At 45.0% G+C, this 23,690-nt stretch overlaps 1 protein-coding gene across 1 annotated transcript in view; it reads left to right on the forward strand.

Annotated features, from left to right (window-relative positions):
- Positions 1–23,690, forward strand: part of THADA (THADA armadillo repeat containing) — a 1,588,234-nt gene that overhangs the window by 282,944 nt on the left and 1,281,600 nt on the right. The window contains exon 20 of the mRNA XM_086927803.1: positions 21,798–21,934. Coding sequence (XP_086783929.1) covers positions 21,798–21,934 — 137 coding nt within the window. The remainder of the gene's footprint in view (positions 1–21,797; positions 21,935–23,690) is intronic.

Here is a 23,690-nt window from a genome sequence, read left to right on the forward strand (position 1 = left end):
TGCTCCTGTCTGTTCACTGCTCCTGTCTGTTCACTGCTCCTGTCTGTTCACTACTCCTGTCTGTTCACTGCTCCTGTCCGTTCACCCCTCCTGCCCAGTCACTGCTCCTGAACATGCCTAATCACCGCTCCTGCCCCGTCACTTCTCCTGCCCCGTCACTTCTCCTGCCCCGTCACTTCTCCTGCCCCATTACTTCTCCTCCCCCATTACTTCTCCTGCCCCATTACTTCTCCTGCCCCATTACTTCTCCTGCCCTGTCACCTCTCCTTTCCTGTCACCTCTCCTGTCCCGTCACTGCTCCTGACCCTTCACGCCTCCTGCCCCGTCACTTTTCCTGCCCTGTACTTCTCCTGCCCGGTCACCTCTCTTGCCGGTCACCTCTCCTGCCCGATCACCTCTCCATCCCTGTTGCCTCTCCTTCCCAGTCACTTCTACCTGCCCCGTCCCTTCTCCTGCCCTGTCAATTCTCCTGCCCCGTCAATTCTCCTGCCCCGTCCCCTCTCCTGCCCCGTCCCCTCTCCTGCCCCGTCCCCTCTCCTGCCCCGTCCCCTCTCCTGCCCCGTCCCTTCTCCTGCCCCGTCACCTCTCCTGCCCCGTCACCTTTCCTGCCCCGGCATGTCCCCTGCCCCGTCACCTCTACATCCCTGTTGCCTCTCCTTCCCCGTCACTTCTACCTGCCCCTTCATTTCTACCGGCTCTTCGCTTCTCCTGCCCTGTCAATTCTCCTGCCCCGTTAATTCTCCTGCCCATTACTTCTCCTCCCCGGTCACCTCTCCCGCCCCATCACCTCTCCTTTCCTGTCTCCTCTTCTGTCCCTTCATTGCTCCTGCCCAGTTCACTCTGTGTATAACACTGCCAAATTTCACATGGTGGCAAGTTCCCCACAGTACTCTGTCTGGGGAAAGCTCTTCTGTAATCACTAACTCAGCATGATATGCTAAAGGCAGAGAGGGCGGGCGCATTGTTATTCGAAAGGGGATAATTAGCCTCAATTGGAATGACAATGGACCTACCCTCAGTCTGTGAGAGCTCCGGGAGGGGCTACTGCAGCCTCTGGAGTTCACAGAGAAGTGCGAGCCGCCCCTGGAAGCTGAAATAAAAAGTTATCGTTTTTAAGTTGGACTATTCTTCCCGTCCTGAGATGCATTTTTTAAATGAAAGAAGTAGGGGAACGGACTGAAATAATTTTTAAAAGTAGGGGCACGCCGTGCCCTTCCGATCCCGCCCACTTCTACTACTGGTTTTAATTAACTGTTCACATGCCAGCCAGTCAGAGCACGAGATGTTCCTCCAGGACCGAGTCGTACTCTATATTAAGTACTATTAACATATTGAGGTACACCTACACAGAGCTATAACCACAGTACTTCAGCAATACTTCTATAGGTACAACAACCCAAGTACAGTGTGACAAAACAGCAACTACAATGCTATCATTTCAACATGACAACTGCAAAACTGCAACCACAATAATAAACTATTGCTGCTACTACAGAAGTGAAACACAGTAACTACAGAACTGTAGCTATAGAACCATAACTGTGGTACTGAAACCTCAACCCCACCACACTTGCACCTGCTGCCAAACGACCACAACAATACAACACCACAATTGCAAAGTGGCAATGATAAAGCTGCAACACGCAACCATAGCCTTTTAACACTACCTAAACTCACTACTATAAAACGACAGTGCCAAAATAGTACAATACCATGAGGTTAAAATACTAAAACTACACCATTATAAATATTTGGCTGTTTAATTTGCTAAACGTAACAGACATAAACGTATGAGTGCATATTTTTCAGCAAAATAAATGAGGAAATATACAATCTGCGACTCAATTTATTCTCAAAACACAAAATAAATATGGATAAATAACAATAAGATGGGCAAAAAATAAATATGGATAAATACAGACGGGAATGTTAAAAAATAAATACTATAAAACCGAAAGCCCAAATGACGATATCCTTCACCAGGTTGTGTCAGGAGACACATAAACGAAGATAAAAACGTTTGCAGAATGGCTTAAATTGTTGACTACTATGATCAGTGACAATACAGTGAGCAGTATATAAACAGAGAAAAAAGAAACACCTTGATTAGGGGGCACACAACAGACACTTATAAGGCCCTTCGGGGGCTGTACGACGAGCAAGAGATGAAGGGCTGACAGAGCAAAGGTCTCTGGTGAAAAGGCACACACGATGTACGAGATATGGGAACATTGAAAGAAGGAGAAAGGTAAAAGAAAAGCAAGTGACACAAAAAAGGTAAGGCAGAATGGATGAGACAGGAGAAGAGCGATGAAGAGAAGAGGAACTAAGGTTCAGAGAAGAACTAAGTTTGTATGAAGGTGTGAGAATGATGACTTAAGAAGTTGAAAAAGAGCAGAACTGTTACAATTAGGTGATAGACAGAGGTTGAAATTAACAACGTGACCAATGGAAAAGAGAAGGGAAAGAGTGAACGAATCAGAGTGTCATGAACTAAGCAGAGTCCCGTTAGGAAGGTAAAAAGTGACGAAATAAAAATATGAGGCAAGTAATATAAACAAAAAAGAAAAAAAGTAAGAAAAAGAAAGGGCCTACAGAATTCTTAAGAGATGAAAAAGAATAACTATTCCACCCTCCAAGCCCAAAGAACGTGGGGTGTCAGAAAGCAGGATAACAAACAGCGGAAGAAGTTAGTTGATGTTTGGGCATGAATCAGTGCTTCTTCAATAAAACGCAATTGAATGTTAAGATGCAAAAATAGATTACATGTAAATTAAGATTTATTTCAAAATTAACAGTGAATGTTAGGATAAATTCGATTGAAGAGATAACAAACCTGAAGACATAAGACATCATGAGGTGACTAACGTGTGCAGTACCTGGTAGAGGGAAGGAACACTTGGGATATTGTAAGGTACCACTACAACAATAATAATGCAACACTACAGCCAATAAGCAATGCTACAATACAACACCATTGTACTACAGCCACAACACGAAACACAGCTGCACGCTGGTTTAAATGTGAGTGACAGTCTGGTGTGCATTATAGTACATGAATGTTCTGATCCTTGTCAATAAAAGTTTAACTTAAGCTGCTCTTATTTCTTAACTGGCTGCAGCTTGAATAAAGGTTTAATTGAGTGTAGACAGTTTGCTAGGTCGCTGCCTGTATAGGGTGTTTTAAATACTCTGAATATTGATATTTGCAAAGTAATTTTTCAACTCTATCCGCTAATTTTAGTATGTAAATGTACATGTATTTATATCCGATTCTGCTGGCTGTAAATCACAGATGACTAAACGTGATTTTAAAAAGGTAATAAAAATGTTTAAGTGCAATGGTTATGGTCATGGGTGGAATATAGTATGTCGTCACTTCCGATAATAATAGTCCGAGCGCGTCAGGTGTCACTTCCTCTGCTCCTTTGTTGTCACGTATCCCATTGCACGTGACATTAGGAATCGGTGTTCTTTTGCCAGGATAGCAAGTCGTGGTATATGTGCATGGTTAACTTGTCTCTGTCCACCCACGGGATAGGGTACAGGCGTGAGGTAATGTGTGCGGAAACAATGTCTGAGACGAGCCCGATGCCTCCTCGGTCGTTGTTTGAGGCAGGGCCTGCTTTAGTAGCTCCCGGTAGAGCTGTGACCTGACGGGAGGCAGTGTAGAGCCTGTCCGCGGACTCCTTGGTAGCGGGGTTTGCTGCCACTCTACTTGGGACATGATTTGTTACCACTCGGCGGACATGACGCTACAGCCGACGGAATGCAGACAACCGGAGTCTGGTTGACAATAACCGCTTTCTCCAGTACAACGTGCCGCAGTAGTTCATGGTACTTTGTTCGAAAGCACCGATTTTTCATAGATGAATGTCTTTGCCTTTCCTGCCACCTGCTGGTAGGATCCGAGTACAACCTTCCCAAAATACGTCCATTTCACCTTGAATCACTAGGATCCGAAGATAGATCAGCCAGCCCTCTCTATCTCTTCTTCACCCCTTGCTTTTATGCCCCTTTCAGGTTTTCTTTCCCTTCTTCACTGTTAAAAAAGGTAGGGCATGCAAATAATTATATAGTCATCATTTCATGAAGCTTTATTCGGTTCAAATAGATGACCATACAAGCACATACAAAAACAACATGAAATAATAAATACAGTTAATACATAATTCATAATCATCACATCAGATAAGGTGTAGTTATTTATGTTAAAAAGGCATTTCTAATCAATTAACCCCAAAAAATTATATTTCTAAAAAATCATGCTTTTCCTAGCATTGATGCACCGATTTAAAAACGTAGCAGTATAAAAACAGATGTCAGCTGATTCCAAATTAAAAATTAAGTTCATAGCATGTGCAACTGTTCGTACTCCGTACTTAATAAACATAGGTTTCAGGAAAGCAATACGAAAGTGAGTGTACAGTTTGCAGAACAACAGAAAATGTACAGTGCTTTGGGTGGATACATTATCACACATACAGGGCCCAGTCGGATGATTCTTTATATTAGGATGGGCCACCAAACAGTGAGCCATTCCCAATCAGAGCCTGGTTAATACAAATTTGTGGGAATTCCTAGTCACCATGGTTAAATACAAAGGAAAACCTATAACAGTGGTATATTTGTTGTAGAAAATAACGGTAGACAAAGATCCAGCTGCAATTGCCCGCTTTCTCCACATCAATGTCAGGAAGATAGTTTTCATTTCAGATTTAGAGATCATAGATGCAGCACCGGGATCATCTAAAAGATTGAGGTTAAAAATGGCCGAAAAACAGCCAATAACATATTTTAGCCAGGGAATGTTTTGATAATTATCCAGGCGTAAGCAATCCTCAACGATAGATCTATTAAATTGCTTGTCATCCTCTAGCCAAATGGACCGCCAAGCCATCAAAGACCTAAGGCCTAATAGATCAGTTAAGTGATTGACTGCAAGCTCTCGATGAATTAACTCAGTCGAGGCTGACTTGGGCAAACAGAGGAGCCTTTTTAAAAATAGATTTTCCTCCAGTTGTAAATCAGAGTTTAAAAGCGAGTGGATTCATCGATGCACACCCTGTAACAGATTTGCGAATGTGTTCTTGTAAAAATTCTAATAAAACATGTTGAAAGATAAAAAAATAAAAAAATCACATGGATCGATTTTCAATGTAATTAAAAAACAGTGATGAGAACGCGCAGTGCTTTAAGCGATATGAAAAGGCAGTGGCAGGGGGTCTCTCTATACTACCCTGGACAAAGAAACGTAACTAGGAATACTGTCCAAACGACTAGGTAATTTTAGGCTGTCTGAAATCTTGTAAACTAAAATCCTGCGCCTCACTCACTGTGCCACCTTTCGAGTATTTATTTGGCTGGCCCTCTGTGAGTTTTATGTTATTATATTCAAACTTCTAAAACAATAATCAATATATCCCTATTACAAGCCAGATCTATTAGCTTTGTCAAACCTTGTTAACTATATCACATAAATGAGTAACACAAATGCTTTGGTTGTGAGTAATTGCAATTGATCTTGTTTTAATTCTGAAAAATGAGACTGTGACGTAAGCAGTATTAACCTCTGTGGAAGGGCTGGTGTTCAGAGTATCTGAACCCACCCATTCTCCCCTTCACACCTCTTTCCTGTGAAATCGTTCATTCTGTTAATCACTTACACCCTTTTTCTCTTGACATTTTCCACATTTTTCGTCTGCATACCTGACATGTCATCGCCCTCTTCTTCATCGCTCTTTTCACTCTCTCCTGCACGGACTTCCATGTACCACTCCACCAGACATCCCCCAGCTCTTAGACATCCCCCAGCTCTTAGACATCCCCCAGCTCTTAGACACCCACCCTCTCCTCATTTGTAAAGAGGCCATTTGCATTTATTTTGGTGCTGTCCATATTTCAGCATCTGAAGCACACTTTCGCATACAATGGGAGTTACAGTTGCCACATATTTGACTATTGCTTTGGAGCCAAGTGATGGATGAACATGCACTCTTAACAGCTTTACGACTCACAGAAACTCACCATGAAATACTCCCACTGTGTTCAGCCTTAACTCTAGAGCTCTCGGTTGTGGCCCTTCATCAACACCCACCCCCAACCTGAACTCACTTAGAAGCGGCTCTGTTTACCGTATTCACTATATGAGAGTCCAGAGTTGCATTAAAAAAAAAACAGAAACACAACATCTGGAAAAAGCAATCACTTTTCTGGAATGTAAGATAAAAAAACAACCTGAAATGTACATTGGGACTGCATCACCCACATGAATTATTTTAAGGGTTTTTACAGCCATTGTTGAGATATCCATCCACTTTTTTGCCTGTAAAGTTAATGACATGAATATAGGGTCCAGGATAGATCAATTTCAGAGTCCTTTTTTTAACTATTGCAGTGTCTGAGACTTGACAGGGCCCACCCCAATTAAACCCCCCAAAAGAAGAAGTACAAAAATGGGTGAAAAGGAAAAAAAGGAGGTTAAAAGCAAGAAACAACGGTGAACATGACCAAGAATGGAAGCAAAACATTTAGATATTTGTATGTTTGGGGAATTTTATAATGCAAATAACATGGGTCCCTTGCTCACTTTGCCACTGGATTCAAGCTAGCCTGGCTCATGAGGGTAGTTACCCCGAAACCGGTTCCAGGATGCTTGTTTCCAGTTCAGAGAAGACCTGGCTTGGTTGGTCGGGCTGGACCCATGGGGCAAAGGATCAAGCCTGGTTTGCATATGGCTGGGTCTGAACTGGGTGGCGAAGTGAGCTAAAGAATGATGATAGATTCAACCCAGATCTGTGACTGGGGGTGAGTGTCTGAAAAGTTTCAGTGCTCCGTCCCCATGCATCATCACTTTGTGTTTGCTGTGCAGTTTTTTAATGCCATTTCGACGTGGCAAAATAAGCCTTTTGCCACGCCTTAACCTTCCTCTTTAATGCTTATTAGAAGTCATCCCTAAGCGAGGCCCTAAAGGCTCATATAGCAGGGTGCATTGTATTTAAAAAGTAGGACATGTTTACATAAGTTTTACATGCCCATACAGTGAAAAACTCCCAAAGGTTTTTTTCACGGTGACGAGGCCTATTACTCTCCATTGACTAACACTGGGCTACCATATTAAATTTAGTAAGTGCCAACTTCGGATTGGGGACAGATGATGTTTACACCCAAACTTTTAGAAAGTTAGCATTTTCTTGTCCCACCCAATCTTACCTTTCTGCCATTGTCCTGGATCACATGACTGTGAATGGCTCTGCTGTTGGAGTTTGCGTAATGCTTTCAGACAGTGAGACAAAGTGGGTTTAGGTATGGAGAGGATGGGCCATCTTTACGAAATGTCTGTGAAGCGGCTGTACCCAGCCCCACGGCCTCACTTAAACTTCAGAGGGATTTTCCTACAGCACACACAAAGGAACCTGACACCAGGCCTGCCCTGCGTTTTGTTACCCCAGACAGTCTAAAACCTTGAACAGGGGAATAGCAAGAACTTTCCAGAACCAGTTGTTTGGGTAGGGCAGGAAGACCCCCCTACACAAAGGCTGGCACCAGTTATAAATATTGGACCTCCAGGGCCACTCATCAGAACACTCCTGGATTTGTGGAAGATTCAGAAGAAGGACTGCCCTGCTACTTGCAGAACCGCTTTGCTATCTGAGAGGGAACTGCTCTTCACGTTGACGGCGACCGTCCGCGACGACAAGCAGCACGAGACCTTCAGTTCGCACTACAGCAATGATGGCCCACGATGACCGGATCTACTCAACAGTGATGAATGTCTGTGATGCTCCACCCTCTCTTCGTGCTGAATCCTCCTTCTTGCAGCTTCCTCCAACGCAAACGCAACTCGGACGCCGGTCTTGAGAAGGTAACGTTTCAGCTGGACTAACCTGGTCCCGGTATCTGGCCTGCGCTCCTTAGTGGCCGGCCTGAACTTTGTGACTTTTTCCCAGTCTAACTTGACAAGATGACCGTAAGTGGCGCTTTATGCTTTTAGGTGATATTTTCGCTATAAACTTTGAGATTCAATATCTCTGGCTTGACTGGATTTTTGTTATCTTGTATCATTTTATTTTCTCTTGTTGGGTTTTCACTTTATTACTGTTTGTGTCCTGCATAAATACTTCATACATTGCATCTAACTTCAGTATGACTGCTTTGTGCCAAGCTACCAGACACGTTCCAGCAGTAAGTAGCACATGTGCTGGGTTTTTAACGAAGAGCTGTCTTTTAAACCTTTTAATATCTGTTACTGTGATTGCTGCTAGCAATACGAATTATTGCTCACTTGCACATTTTCTTGTCGTTGTCCTCCCGCGATCCCCGGTCCGTCACAGCTCACTAGTGCCGCTTGTACGGAGGGACACGACTCCTCCCCCCAATTACCTCACTTCCGCTCCAAGGGGGTAAATGCAGACGGGGCCCTGGCCGCGCAGCAGTAAATAGCGCATGTGCTGGGTTTTTAACTAAGAGCTGTCTTTTAAAACTTTTAATATCCGTTGCTGTGATTGCTGCTAGAAATACGAATTATTGCTCACTTGCTCATTTTCTTGCCGTTGTTCTCCCGCGATACCCGGTCCGTCACGGCTCACTAGTGCCGCTTGTACGAAGGGACGCGACTCCTCCCTCCAATGACCTCACTTTGCTCCAAGGTTGGTAAATGAGAGGGGGGCCTGGCCGTGCAGCATACACGCGCAGCTGGTGTGCCAAAGGCAAGCCCGTCTGCGCCACAAACGCGGCCAGCGCCAGCCATGCTGCCAATGGGGATGGAGAAGAGGCGAGGATTAGCTGGTCTAGCTCGGAGTTATTGGCCTACAATGAGGCCAATTGCTGTGCTCTGCACCTAACTGATCTTGCTAAAAAGGGGTTACCACCCAACTGCCCGACATGCGGACGGAGCTTTGGCGTTGTATGTGACACGCCACGTTCCTCGACGCAGATCTATATGGAGGTAGGCCGCCCAAAGACTCCCTCTATAGATCATGGTGAGGTGTTTCGGGTGGGCCTAATGAATTGTAGATCCCTCCCGGGGCATGCCGAGGATATTTGGTTGACCCTTATGGAATCATCTTGGGATGCACTATTTCTTACGGAAACTTGGATGAATGAAGATACAGTGGCATCCATCACCTTAGCCATTCCTCGGGTTTTAAAATGGGTTTCTCCAACAGAGAGGGCAAAAAAAGAGGAGGCGGATGGCTATTATTTTTAAAGATTCATTTGAATTGACCTCCTCTAGGTCCCTCGACATACAAGGTATTGAGGGACTCTATTTTTGCCTTCAAATTAACCCAAGGGTATCTCTTGCAGGCCTGCTTATCTATAGGCCACTGGATTGTGCAGCAGACATCACTCTTGTTATAAGCAACTATATTGCACAAAAATCGCTAGCTCACTCACATTTTCTGGCATTGGGGGATTTTAATTTTCATGTTAATGATGCGAAATGTTTTCACGCCTCCCAATTAATTTCTTCACTAGGAGCTGTCAACTTAGCACAAATAATCTCGGGTCCCACTCATAGGGCAGGCCACACTTTAGATTTAATCTTCTCCAACATTCAGGACATTACAGCAGAGGAGCCTCAACCAGTGGTCTGATCGGACCACTATCTGATTCATTTTTCAGTCAAATTGGCCACTCTAAGCCAGGCGAGAGGCAAGCGGTCTATTCTGAAGAGGAAGTGGACTAATCTATCAGCTGATACCTTAGGCCCTATTTTAGAGAGTGATCCACCTGCCCTCACCTTAGACCCAAATGGTGATGCCCAGGCAATGAACCAGTGGATTGCCTCGGCGGTGGAAGCTGTCGCTCCAGCAAAAATGATGCTGTCTTGCAGACAAGCTCCCTCAGCACCATGGTTTTCAGAGGCGCTTAAAGAAGAAAAAAGGAGCTATAAGAGATTAGAACGACAATGGATACAAAAATATTGCGATATAGCAAAGTCTTGTTACAAAAGTGCCTTAAAAATTTACATGAATCGATAGGAAGAGCAGAAAGACCTGTAATAAAGGAACACTTAGACTGTAAAATGATGATGTACACTTGGACGGAAGAGGGCGGGATAAGGGGTCTGGAACACACGGTCACTAACTGATGATGGCATGCATGGGTGGGATACTGTCTTGTGGGGTAAGGGATACAACCATTCTAGAAAAACTGTATTGATAATGTGCTGTGGCCTCCTGGGGTTATAACAGTTTATGAGTTGGGGATTGGGTAGAGGGGGGGGGGGGGATAAAAATAGAAAAGCAGATGCAAGGACTTCCTGCTACATAGTTGCGTTTGTTCACTTTTACTATACTTATATCGCTTTTATGAATAACGCCGCCCATCCTCCGGGATACGGGTTTGACGGCTGTGTAATGTCCTATTTGACGACCTATGGCTTGTTAATGTCAAAGCAGGAATGTGGATAAGAATGATTATGCACTGTATGTATCTGCAATAAAAATTATTTTAAAAAAAAAAACATTTACATAAATCATTAAAAATGGCTAAAAGTAATTTTTTTGCTTCTCGTATTCAGATAGCTGACAAGTCAAGCAAAGAAGTTTTCAAGGTAGTTCAATCTTTTTTCAAACCGAGAGCTATTGAGACGGAAGTGACTTAGACACCGACTCTGTGTGAAGATATCTCTAACTTCTTTAACAATAAAATTGTAAAGGTGTATGACACATTCTCTGTCCCTGTTGTGACAGAGATGTCAGATTCCTCTCTTGCCACTGCGCGGGTTCAGTCGCTTTCCTGCTTCCGACCAATCTCGCAGCAGGAGGCGCTGACTGAGATTGAAAAATGTAAATCGGGGGCGCCGGACAATCCATGCCCCCCCCAAATTGTGGAAAATGATCTCGCCTTTTGTGAAAGACACCCTCATTCATATCTGGAACACCTCTCTTGAGACCGGTACTTTCCCTGATTGTTGGAAGCATGCTACACTGCTTCCACTGAAAAAGAAACCAAATGGAGCCATAGATGCCCTTAGCAATCTCAGGCCAATCTCGCTTTTACCTGCGCCGGGGAAAATGCTAGAGAATCTAGTACAACGTCAACTGAATTGCTTTATTGAAAACAATGCTATCTTGCATGAAACCCAGTCAGGCTTTCGGCCTGGTTTCAGCACTGAGACCGCCTTATAGAAGTGGCAGAATCGGTTAGATGGGCACTAGATTCAGGGGCATCAGCAATGCGGGTGCTCCTGGATCTACCTGCAGCTTTTGACACGGTGGATCATGTTAGGCTGCTTCAGAGATTGGAAAATATTGGTTTGGGCGAGAAGGTGCGTGCTTGGGTGCTGTCCTATCTGAGCGCCCGATCGCAGAAAGTCGCCCTGCGCCTGTTTTCATCCAAACCCAAACCTCTTTGGTGTGGTGTTCCCCAGGGCTCTGCCCTCAGCCCTCTACTTTTTAATGTTTATCTAGCCCCTCTGTTTACTTTAATAGCCAACTGGGGTGTCAAAGCAATTTCATACGCTGATGAAACACAGTTGGTCTTCTCTTACCAAGAACTGACAGCGGAGGCCCTCTGTAATTTCAAGGGCTGTCTTCGAGACATCGCTATTTGGATGAACACGAATAAATAAAAACTAAATGCAGGGAAAACGGAAGTGATCTTCTTTGGAAATGGGTCTGTGCCCTCGCCCAATCTTTGGTGGCCTTCCGAAATGGGTACCCCACCCCTCCCCAGCACCAGTGCCAAAAATTTGGGGGTGAGATGGGATGATGACCTCTCCTTTTCTGCTCATATCCAACAGGTAGCGGCGGGGTGCTTCACTAAACTTAGAAATCTTCGAAAGTTCTTTGACCTACTGCCTGAAGATTGCCGTAAATTAGTAGTCCATGCCGCTGTAACATCTAGGCTGGTATACGCCAATGGTCTCTATCTTGGTTTGCCTAGGTATGCGATCCAGCAATTACAAATTGTGCAAAATGCGGCTGCGAGGCTGATTAAACATATTCCTTTCAGACATCATGTCTCCCCGCATCTGTGCAGTCTGCACTGGTTACCTGTGGCAAACAGGATTGAATTTAAGGCCCTGACCTTGGCCTATCGGGCTCTGCAGGGTAAATGCCCAAACTATCTTAAATTAAGATTTTCCCGATATAGGCAGGTACGGTCACTGCGCTCGAATACTCTGAACTTGCTCTCTGTCCCCCGATTCGCGAAGTCTCGTCTCGGGGGTAGAGCGTTTTTGGCGAGAACTGTTAAATTGTAAAACGCCCTACCACTCTTTATTCTTAATGCAAACTCAGAGCCCGTCTTCAGGAAACAGCTAAAGACATAGCTTTTTAATCAGTAATCTGTTTTTTATGCTGCTATTTCTTTTTATTATTCAGCTTATCTTGATGCTTACAAAGCGCTGGGACACCTCCTTGTGAGGTAGCTGTTTATGCTATATAAACTTCAGTATTATTATTATTAAGCATGAGTTAATTTAGTGACTTTTGTGGTTCATGCTGACAAGGAATGTGGTCGTTGCCTGAGTGAGGTTTCCACTCCCCTCAACCAGTTAAACATGGCAACAAGCCTTCACCGTCTATGAACCCAGCATCTGGAACAACATCCCTGTATCCACCAAGACCACTCCAGCCCTCTTCCAGTTTAGGAAAGAGTTGAAGACTCTTCTCTTTCAAGAACACTTCTTCAAAATGCACTAACCGTACACTTCTCCCAAAACACAATTTTGTCCCCAGTCACTTGTTGACTGTATTGTTGCCTTTGACGATGAACAATGCACCGCTGCTTTTGTCTAGGTCTGTGCTGTACAGATGCATAGGTGAGGGTCATACGGACAACGTCACAGACTTTTAGGGTGGGGAGCAGAACCAGGCACGGTGCCTCCTCTTCATGCTGCTCTTTGCATTGGCAGTGGAGTCCTTGGCCTGTTGGGTTAGGACAGGGATGTCAGTGGTGATCTGAGATACAAAGTAAAACATATTCTTCTTGGTGGATGAAATTTATGTGGTAGACCCAGAATGGTCACGGCTCACACTTTTAGAGATGTTCAGGGAATTGAAGAATGTTTTGTCTACAGGATAAACAGGTGTAGGTGTAAATCATGGGTACTCATAGTACGGCCCGCTGGCTGCCAGCGGCCCGGCAAGCTTTCCTGTGCTGCCCGCGGACCTTGCAGACATCGTACCTGTGTTATTTTTTTTTATTTTTTAAAGTGTCTGCAAACACCGCCGGTTGCTGCTCTATGGGGGCCGGGCGATTCCAGGCATAGTCAGAGTGGAGATGCAGTGGCGCTAAGAAGAGGTCAAATCCAACAAGGCCTCATTAACAATTAAATGGTCTTTCAAAGACCTGTGAAGTACTCGGGTGACTGGCGCCAAAGGGGGGTTTTGATCTGACTGCTCGGGGTGAGAGTCAGAATTAAAGCCAGTGACAAATGTGACCCCAGGCTCAGTGGTGGGACACAAACCCCGCAAAGCAGCACATTCTGAGAGAAAAACTAGCTGGCTTTTACATTACATAGGGAGAGGGAGGAGTGGGGGCGGCTGTCTCTGGGCTGGTGACAGGGACGTGTAGACACAGTACGTGTGCACTGCCCGAGACACAGAGACAGATAGAGACAGATAGACAGAGACAGACAGGGACAGACAGAGGCAGAGACAGACAGAGGCAGAGACAGACAGAGGCAGAGACAGACAGAGGCAGAGACAGACAGAAGCAGAGACAGACAGAGGCAGAGACAGACAGAGGCAGAGACAGACAGAGGCAGAGACAGACAGAGGCAGAGACAGACAGAGGCAGAGACAGACAGAGGCAGAGACAGACAGAGGCAGAGACAGACAGAGGCAGAGACAGACAGAGGCAGAGACAGACAGAGGCAGAGACAGACAGAGGCAGAGACAGACAGAGGCAGAGACAGACAGAGGCAGAGACAGACAGAGGCAGAGACAGACAGAGGCAGAGACAGACAGAGGCAGAGACAGACAGAGGCAGAGACAGACAGAGGCAGAGACAGACAGAGGCAGAGACAGACAGAGGCAGAGACAGACAGAGGCAGAGACAGACAGAGGCAGAGACAGACCGAGGCAGAGACAGGCCGAGGCAGAGACAGACCGAGGCAGAGACAGGCAGAGGCAGAGACATATAGAGACCGATAGAGACATATAGAGACAGTGACAGATAGGGGCAGGGACAGATAGAGGCAGGGTCATACAGAGGTAGCTAGAGCTAGAGACAGGGACAGACCGATAGAGGCAGAGGCAGAGACAGATAGAGGTAGAGATAGACAGAGGTAGAGAGCGATAGAGACAGAGAGAGAGACAGAGACAGAGGCAGGGACAGATAGAGACAGACATAGACAGATAGAGGCAGAGACATACAGAGACAGGGACAGAGAGATGGAGAGAGAGACAGAGGGAGGGAGACAGGGACAGACCGAGACAGGGACAGACCGAGACAGACAGGGACAGAGACAGACAGGGACTAAGAAAGACCGGGACAGACCGGGACAGAGGCAGAGACAGATAGAGGCAGAGGCAGAGAGACAGAGAGAAGGAGACAGAGAGGAAGATGGAGGGAGAGAGAGGGAGGGAGACAGACGGAGGGAGACCGAGAGAGAGGGAGAGAGACGGAGAGAGAGAGACACGGAGGGAGAGAGACGGAGGGAGAGAGACGGAGGGAGAGAGACGGAGGGAGAGAGACGGAGGGAGACAGGGGAGAGAGAGGGAGGGAGAGGGAGACCGACATTGGGAGACAGATAGAGGGAGAGTGATAGAAGGAGAGAGACAGAGGGAGAGAGAGAGTGGGAGACAGAGAGAGTGGGAGACAGAGAGAGTGGGAGACAGAGAGAGCGGGAGACAGAGAGAGCGGGAGACCGAGAGAGCGGGAGACCGAGAGAGCGGGAGACCGAGAGAGCGGGAGACCGAGAGAGCGGGAGACCGAGAGAGCGGGAGACCGAGAGAGCGGGAGACCGAGAGAGCGGGAGACCGAGAGAGCGGGAGACCGAGAGAGCGGGAGACCGAGAGAGCGGGAGACAGAGAGAGCGGGAGACAGAGAGAGCGGGAGACAGAGAGAGCGGGAGACAGAGAGAGCGGGAGACAGAGAGAGCGGGAGACAGAGACAGAGAGAGAGTGAGACATATAGAGGGAGATAAAGGGAGGGAGACAGAGACAGGCAGAGGGAGACAGAGAGGGAGGCAGAGTGGGAGACAGAGAGAGGGAGGCAGAGAGAGGGAGACGGAGGGAGACGGAGAGAGAGGGAGACAGAGAGAGAGGGAGACGGAGAGAGAGGGAGACAGAGAGAGAGGGAGACAGAGAGAGAGGGAAACAGAGAGAGAGGGAAACAGAGAGAGAGGGAAACAGAGAGAGAGGGAGACAGAGAGAGAGGGAGACAGAGGGAGGGAGACAGAGGGAGGGAGCCAGAGGGAGGGAGCCAGATAGACAGAGACAGACAGAGTGAGGGAGACCTAGAGAGATACACACACAAACTCAGACTGCCCAGCAGACAGCACATCCGGACATATTTAAATATAGGGGGATAGATAAGACCTTAGATCTTTTTTGAAGGAAACCTGACCCGGCACTCTGTAATCTCAGGGGTGACATGAAACACTGGTGCACACTCTCTGTCAGTGATGGAGTGATTAGCCCTGTTTAAAATTATCTTGCTGCCATGCCTTTTAAATGTCACTCAACCACTCCATATTTTATTCCAAAGAATATCTTTAAAGGGCCGGAATGTTAGCTACACAAACGCCTTTGGGAACAGGAATAGGGTGGCTGGAACGCCACATATTGCATTGTTGATGATCTTTTCATATTGATACTGCATAAAACAGAGTATATGGGAAGAATCGCAACCCCCTTGGCTTAGCTGCTCGTACTCGGCCTCAAGTCTGTCCATGAGTTACAACTAGGTAGACGGGTTGGTCATGAAAATAACATGTATATATATTTTTTGTTTAGTGGATGTACTTGGACAACTCTACAAGTCAAAAAGTGCAATAAAAATGCAGAAGATGGCTATGGTGCCAGTAGACTAGAGAAACATAAAAACATGTAAAATGCCATTGTGGGTGGGATGTTAATAATGGGTGTAGTGCGACTTCAAGACTTTGAAAGATGTAATCTTACTGGAATACCCACATTGAGATCAGAGGGTATAAAGGACTTCTACCAGCATCAGGAAAGACCTACAGATGTGCCACACTGTATATATAATGCAGCTTTGGCATGCTTTGCACATTCAGAAGAAAAGGTTGTCTCAACCTTCCACATTCATAACCATTAGAATATAGGGTTCTTTCAAATGAACATTGAAAGGGGTGATATCCTAGATTCATAAAACGCTTTGAAATTATGCTGCAGAAGGCCTGTATGGATTCCTAGAGGATCCATTGCGTGACACCAAAAAAGTGTTTATCTCTGCAAATTTTAGATTGATACAATTTAAGATGCTGCATAGGGCCTGCTATAATAAGAATAGCTAAAGAAAATGTAATTGTCCTCAACTGAAGAGTGCAGTAAATCTAAAATCGACGAGGGAACCTTTCTCTACACCATCTTAGCCTGCAGGGAAATACTTAAATTCTCTGTGGAAGAGGCAGATGGGTTTTCCAGTTTAATAAATACAGAGTTTCCTATTACACCACATTTTGTCTTATAGAGTCACTGAAAGATTTAGACTTACCAAGACGTAAGTTAACCTTGGGGATGCTGGGTCTTGGTGTGGCCACAAGAGACCATCAGTGGCGTAACAAAAGGCGCCGTAGACCCTGCGCTGGAGCCCCCCTCCGGTACTGGTAGGCCCCTGGCCTGAGAGCTCCGAACTGGATTCGGAGCGTCTGGGGGCCCCTGCATGTACCTTGCAGCACCCCCCTTCAAGTTTCTTTACACCACTGGAGACCATATTGGGAAATGGTGGCTTCACAACCTATTATGACAAGATGGCTGATAGGTATGGACTACTGCATGGAGGCAGAGAGGGTGGAGTATAAGGTAGTGGTGCCCCAGGAAATTCAAGACGATAGGGGGGCCATAGAGAGAGGAGTGTGGCTTAGAAGATGAATGAAGGAAAGAGCCCATCAGGTAATTAATTGTCAAGGTAGAATACTGGGAAGGTTGTAAAAGCTAGACTTCATGGAACTAAAGTGTGCTGGTAAATTGGACAGTGGATCACACACCATGTGGAGATGGCTGGGCCCTGACTCAGTTGCCTCAAACCACACCAACCTTGTTAATGCTCTGTACTATTGTATCTTTCAGACGTGCCATTATTTTAGAAACTAAAAAATCAGGAATCAGGAGGAATGAGTTTAATGCTTTAAGTATTACTGGAATTGTCAGCAAGCATTATTTAGAATTGTCAAGGAAATTGTTACACCCACTGCTTTATAGTACTGGTGCACTACTCTGAAATGCTTTGCGCACTGGAGTAAGGGATCACTCCCGTCAGCAGCCTTTCATAAGAGACATGAAGACTAGCGTCTACTAGGAGGTATTTTCATTATACCTGCATAACACATTGATCAACAAGAAAATACAGTTTTTTTATTGCTTAATACACGCTTCAGCAGCAGTAGTGCACTTATTGCTGGATCTAAGAAGGACATTGTGGAGGAACAAGTCAACCATTAAATACATTTTCTCCAAGAGTAGTACGTGGTAAACTGAATTTGTTAAGGGCTGTTTAACAATAGTACATTTCCTAGCTTCATGAGTGTTAGCTTTGGCATTTGGTTTAGTACAACATATATATGCGTGTTGTAGTACGTGTAAACCGCGCTACTTACCCGTGAGGGTCTCAAGGCGCTGAGGGGAGGGGGTGCCGCTACTGCTCGAAGAGCCAGGTCTTGAGGAGTCTTCTGAAGGCGAGTAGGTCTTGGGTCTGCCGTAGGTGGGTAGGGAGGGTGTTCCAGGTCTTGGCGGCGAGGTAGGAGAAGGATCTGCCGCAGAAGGTTGTTCGTTGGATGCGGGGGACAGCCGCGAGGGCGAGGCTGGCGGAGCGGAGCTGGCGGATCGGGGTGTAGAAGCTGAGACTGTTGTTCAGGTAGGCTGGTCCAGCGTTGTGGAGTGCTTGTGTGTGTGGGTGAGGAGCTTGAAGGTGATCCTCTTGTCGACGGGGAGCCAGTGTAGGTCTCTCAGGTGGGGGTGATGTGGCTGCGGCGGGGGACGTTGTCGATCAGTTGGGCAGAGGCGTTTTGGATTTGTTGTAGTCGTCATAGGTGTTTGGCTGGGATTCCTGCCTAGAGTGCGTTGCCGTAGTCCAGTCTGCTGCTGACGAGGGCCTGTGTCACCGTTCTTCTTGTTTCGGTCGGGATCCACTTGTAGATCCTGCAGAGCATGCGGACGGCGATGACCTGTTTAGACATGGAGAAGGAGGAGTTGAGGATGAATCCTAGGTTGCGTGCATGGTCGGTCGGTGTCGGTGCTGTTCCCAGTGTGGTCGGCCATCAGGAGTTGTCCCAGGCTGAGGGGGTGGGTCCGAGGATGAGTACATTGGTCTTGTCCGAGTTCAGCTTCAGACGGCTGTTCCTCATCCAGTCGGCGAGGGCCTTCATTCTCTCGTGGAGGTTGGTTTTGGCGGTGTGCAGGTCCTTGGTGAGGGAGAGGATGAGTTGGGTGTCGTCGGCGTAGGAGATGATGTAGAGATCGTGTTGGCGGGCCACTTGTGCGAGGGGGGCCATGTAGACATTGAACAGCATCGGGCTGAGCCCTGGGGGACACCGCAGATGATGTTGGTGGCCTCGGATCGGAAGGACGGGAGGCGGACGCTCTGGGTTCTGCCGGAGAGGAAGGACGGGGTCCAGTTAAGGGCCTTCTCTTGGATTCCGGCTTCTAGGAGGCGTGTCTTTAGAGTGTGATGGCAGACCGTGTCGAAGGCGGCTGATGGGTCCAGGAGGCGTTGATTTCGGAGTGTTTCCAGCTTTCCGGGAATGTCACTGTTTGGAAGGAGATGTTGATGACCTTCCGTAGTTGGGGTGTGATGGCAGCGTCTGCTTGGTTGAATACATGGTGTGGGCACCGGTCTGACGGAGATCCTGAGTGGATGGAGTTCATGACCTTGCGTATCTCGTCGTCGTTGACGTTGGACCAGGAGGTCAGGCGGTTGGCGCTGGGGGTGTTCACAGGGGAGGTGGGGTCTGGCGTAGTCGGGCAGTCTTGGTGTTGAAACTGTCATGGATGTCAGTGATCTTGCTGTGGAAGAAGATGGCTAGTGAGTTGCACAGTTCTTGTGAGGGCGGAATGGCGTTGGCGTTGGCGTTGGCGCTGGCGCTGGGGTTGGAGAGTTCCTTTACGATGCTGAAGATCTCTTTCCTGTCATGTGCATTGTTATCCAGGCAGTCTTTGAAGGAGGATCTCTTGGTTAATCTGATGAGGTGGTGATGTCTGCCTGTGGCGTCCTTGTGGGCTGCGTGGTTGTCCGTAGTGCGTTCTTGGAGTCATATCATTGATTATTGTGAACAGCTCATGTATATGGAGACTAACCATAAAAATAGAGAAATCCCATCAAACCTCTTAAACTGTGTACCATAACTTAGCATAAACTCTTTGATAGAAAGGCAAGAAAGGGTCTGAGAAAATTATCATTAAAAATGGTGATGTGTTTTTATATCTGATTTGGTAGCTTTTGGGAATCCAGTACATCATTTTCCAAAAGTAGTCGGCAGAAGATTTCAGTCTCAGAGATTGACCACTTGTCAGACTCCAATGACTGTTGACGCCTTTCACATGACTACTGTGACATCAGCTGCCTTGAAGTTTACTAAATGAAGATCACAGTAAACTTTTGTAGGAGACTGAACCTAAATTTACTTTGGGATAACGACTAAATATGCTTGAAGTGGTAAATAAATACCCATACCAAGCAGTGCATTTTTAATAGCAAATGTAATTGTGAGTTGTGTGTGAGATTGACAGCTACATAATGACAACCAACTGAGGGACGCACTCAGATTTTGAAAATTACGGGACTGTACGGGATTTTTTTTTGAAAGATGCTGGGCCTCCAGAAGTCAGACATAGTCATGGCGGCTCACCTGTTGGTGGATGACAATCCCTTAAAATTAAAAACAGTCCATATAGTGGGGGTGATTTCGCCCAAACATTTGAGCAGGCTGATGTGATAGACCTGGTGGAAAATCTACAGAGTTTTTCATATCTTTGTAAAATCAAACACTAAACAAATTAAAACTAATGTCAACAGGTATAGGTACTCTGGGTAAGCTTTTAAAAGCTTAGTTTTAAAACTACCAAAGCCAAGTTGTTGTTTTTTTTAATCTAAAATCCATTTCGTCCAAAAAGATGTTTTAATATCATGATGAATGCTGGTGATACTGGAATTATGTTTTCCCCTGGAAATTCGTGCGCACAACTTTGTGCAAAAAGAGAATTTTTGAACTTGATTTTGGATAAACAACGGTTCTTGAAATAAAAAGTGTGTGGCTCAAGATTTTACCTCCTTGTTGTATCTCGAGGCTGTGTAGACAAATGGCCAAGTCTTTTACTAATATTGTCTGCACTAAGCTACGTCAAAAGGAGAAATCTCTTAAAATCACTGTTTTTCAAACTGAGATTTGTTGAAGAGGTGCACGTAAATTTCACTTTTAGTCTTACCTCTATACTGACACATAAATCTTAAATTGGTTAATTGATCACCATAATATTTCATATACAAGCTGTTTTAGTATGCAAAATTGTATCTTGCGTTTGTTGTATTCATGGGCCATTTTATTGGTTAACCTGGTTCAGGATTCTTAAATCTGAGGAGTCCTTGTTTTTAATATCAAACGTCTGCCATAACGTTTTAAGTGATTTATGTTGCTCATATTTTCTTTCTTGTTCCAAAGTATTTATTAGAATTGATGTTTGAAAAATCTTTTTTTAACAAACTCCACTTGAAACTTGATTAGTGATTAGCTCTTCAAAAAGAATCAGTGTCCACTTAAAAATACTTCAACCTCTGTCATAAAATGGCATGTCAAAATTATGAATTGATTGAATGGTATTTATAAACACTCTAAGTTGACAGATTGCATTATAAATCAGTTGTTCTAATACAATGTGTTTGAGTAATTAGTCAACAACGTGTATGCCTGTAGTAATTCTTTCGCTGGGCATGCAAAATAGCTTTGGTTTTAATCTGTAAACTAAATGTCCTGTTTCACTTTATGAATCATGCAAATAGTTCCATCTAGTCAGCACAAAGGACATTACCTAGGCGCTTGGCATGTTCTATTACAGAAGTACGAATACACACTGCACTACTTAATGCTTGATTTATCAGTCCCAGAATGATGGATGCCTGAGCCAACCCTCTGTGGCCTTCTGGTGACACAGACAGCTGAGCATATGTTTCAGTTACCCACTGAACTGTCTTACTGCACCCTTTGTATTTTCAGTTACTTGTAGCTAGTGTGTCATATAATATACAACTCTAGAAATGCCTGATTTATAGGAAACACTTGTGTACGTCAAAGCTGAGGGCAGAGCACATTCATTTCTTTAACTCATGCAACCAGGGAGGAGAATAGAAAAATACATTTGTTGCAGATTGAACTACCGGCTGAATCCCATGTTCCTTCTCTGGTCTTTAAAATCAGCAAGGGTTGTGTCCTTACTTCCTGCCTTCTTGTGGAAGTTGGGTAACGGATACCCTCCATGGTCTGGAAAAACCGGGCTGACCAAAACCTTTTCTGGGTAATATGTGGCCCTACGACAGATTAGACTCTCAATTTCGTGCAATAGGCTCTTGATGAAATTAAAGACATACATTTGTTTTAACCACTTGACGCGTTCTATGGCGCCCTCCTGACTCCATTGATGATTCTTTTCCCTTCTACTTTAAAGAAATCTATCCCTGGTGACTGAGTGGAGGAGGACGGTGGCTGGTCTCATTTTAATGTCCTACAGACTCTCCGCAGTAGTGTCTCCTGTTGTTCACAGCTCCTCGCCAGAAGGTCTTATCCCAATGGACACCGACGCAGGTACCAATGTGCATCTTTTCATTATCAAGACAGCAACATGTTGTTTTCCGTATGTGTAATTAGATTGGACACATAGGGACAACAGAGTTTCAGTATGACTTCATTTTCACAACTGTCATTCCAAATTTTGTCCCAAAACTTTAAATGATGCTACTCGTGAACCGTGCAGGCCACATTCTGACTGCTGTATGTTTCCACTGAGGCTTTAACTTGATTCACCCAATTACACTCTGTGCTATCCCAAAAGCAACAGTTATGGTGGAAATTGTTCCTTATAGGATATTCATGTAAATGTTTTAACCAAGCCATCAGAATAAAGAAATATGGTAAACTACAGGTGTTCGTTTGCTTACCTGTCAGTTGCTGCTGCGTTGCTTTATCCCTGAAAGAATAATTCACTGTACTGAGAATTTTTTTGCAAAACAAGACCATGTAGTCATTAGTTGTTGGGTTGGTCTTGATAATAATAGTATGAGGGTAATAAGTGGAGTTAATAGTATAAAATAGCTTTAGGGACGATATTTGAGGTAGGAGATAATGAGCCTCCCCAGACAGCACAGGAGCTGGCCCGGAGACACCGACGGACAGAGCGGTGCTCCTCTATACCTGAGCTGCAGCCAGGTGGGGTGAAGCGCCATCACCACAACAAATGGTCTGTGGTGGATCAAATTGACCTGGATCTTGCAGGTGACACTTTTTAACTTCACTTTTTAGTAGCAGTAGCTAACATCGGGTCCTGAAGAAAGCATTGGTACTACACCTACATAATGCTGAAACATGTCGACCATTATTGCTCACAGATATTATGTTAAATCTGTTTTTATACTTTACCTTTTAGATTTGTAAAATTGAGAAGAAAATTAAAGTTTCATATCTACTCAGTATTATCCAATTTTAATTGTTTTTTCACTCACACTCATTTTTTGCACTGCTTCTTTAAGTCGCCACTCATATCTAGTACTGACATCACATCACCTGTAGTGTCTTGGAACAGCCTTAACAACATCAACAGGCTGCTTTTTCTTTGTTTTTTCTTTGTCTCCTGGGCAAGGAGAATCCAAATGATGTCAACAAGGGTGGTACAGAGCGGCTACTGATGGGAAAATTCACCCATGCCCTCGAGCTTTAGCTCACATATTTGTGTCACACTTGGGTCTGCACTAAAAAACACTTTTTGTTTTTCCATGTTGAGGTCTTAGTTTCACAGTGAGTCTGTTTGTTCTTCTGACTCCTAGATATAACTATTGTTGTGAAGTAGGAGATTATGCTCATATAGTATACTAATTTGCTACAATCAAGGGTAGTGCAAAGTGTATTCAGTACTCTCCTATGTATTGGACGTGCACTTTTGAGATGCGTAAATACCTAGCAATTAACGTTTCTTGGGCATGGATGGCTTCTGTGATCCAAGCGTGCTGGACTAGGGCAGTGGGGGAGAACTTGTAAACAAGTTGACATACATGATTAATAAAAATCATTGCAAGCAAAGCATTATCACAATCACATAATATATTAAAACAGAAAGCTTCTGTACTGCAAATATTATTAACAATTGTACCAATGTATTCATACATATATCATAAAATCAAACATGAACCATATCATGCAATAAAATAGTAATTCTCCCAAAAAATAGAAACAACTTCACTAAATACCGTAGCGAGTTAAAGTGACATTGTGCCATAATTAGTAGTTCCATAGTTCAGGGACAAAAATGCATTAATTAAATCTGACCCAAGATAGTCTCAGTAATTAT

This window comes from Lissotriton vulgaris, chromosome 6, assembly GCF_964263255.1.
Source record: "Lissotriton vulgaris chromosome 6, aLisVul1.2, whole genome shotgun sequence".
In the NCBI taxonomy this organism is placed as follows: domain Eukaryota; kingdom Metazoa; phylum Chordata; class Amphibia; order Caudata; family Salamandridae; genus Lissotriton; species Lissotriton vulgaris.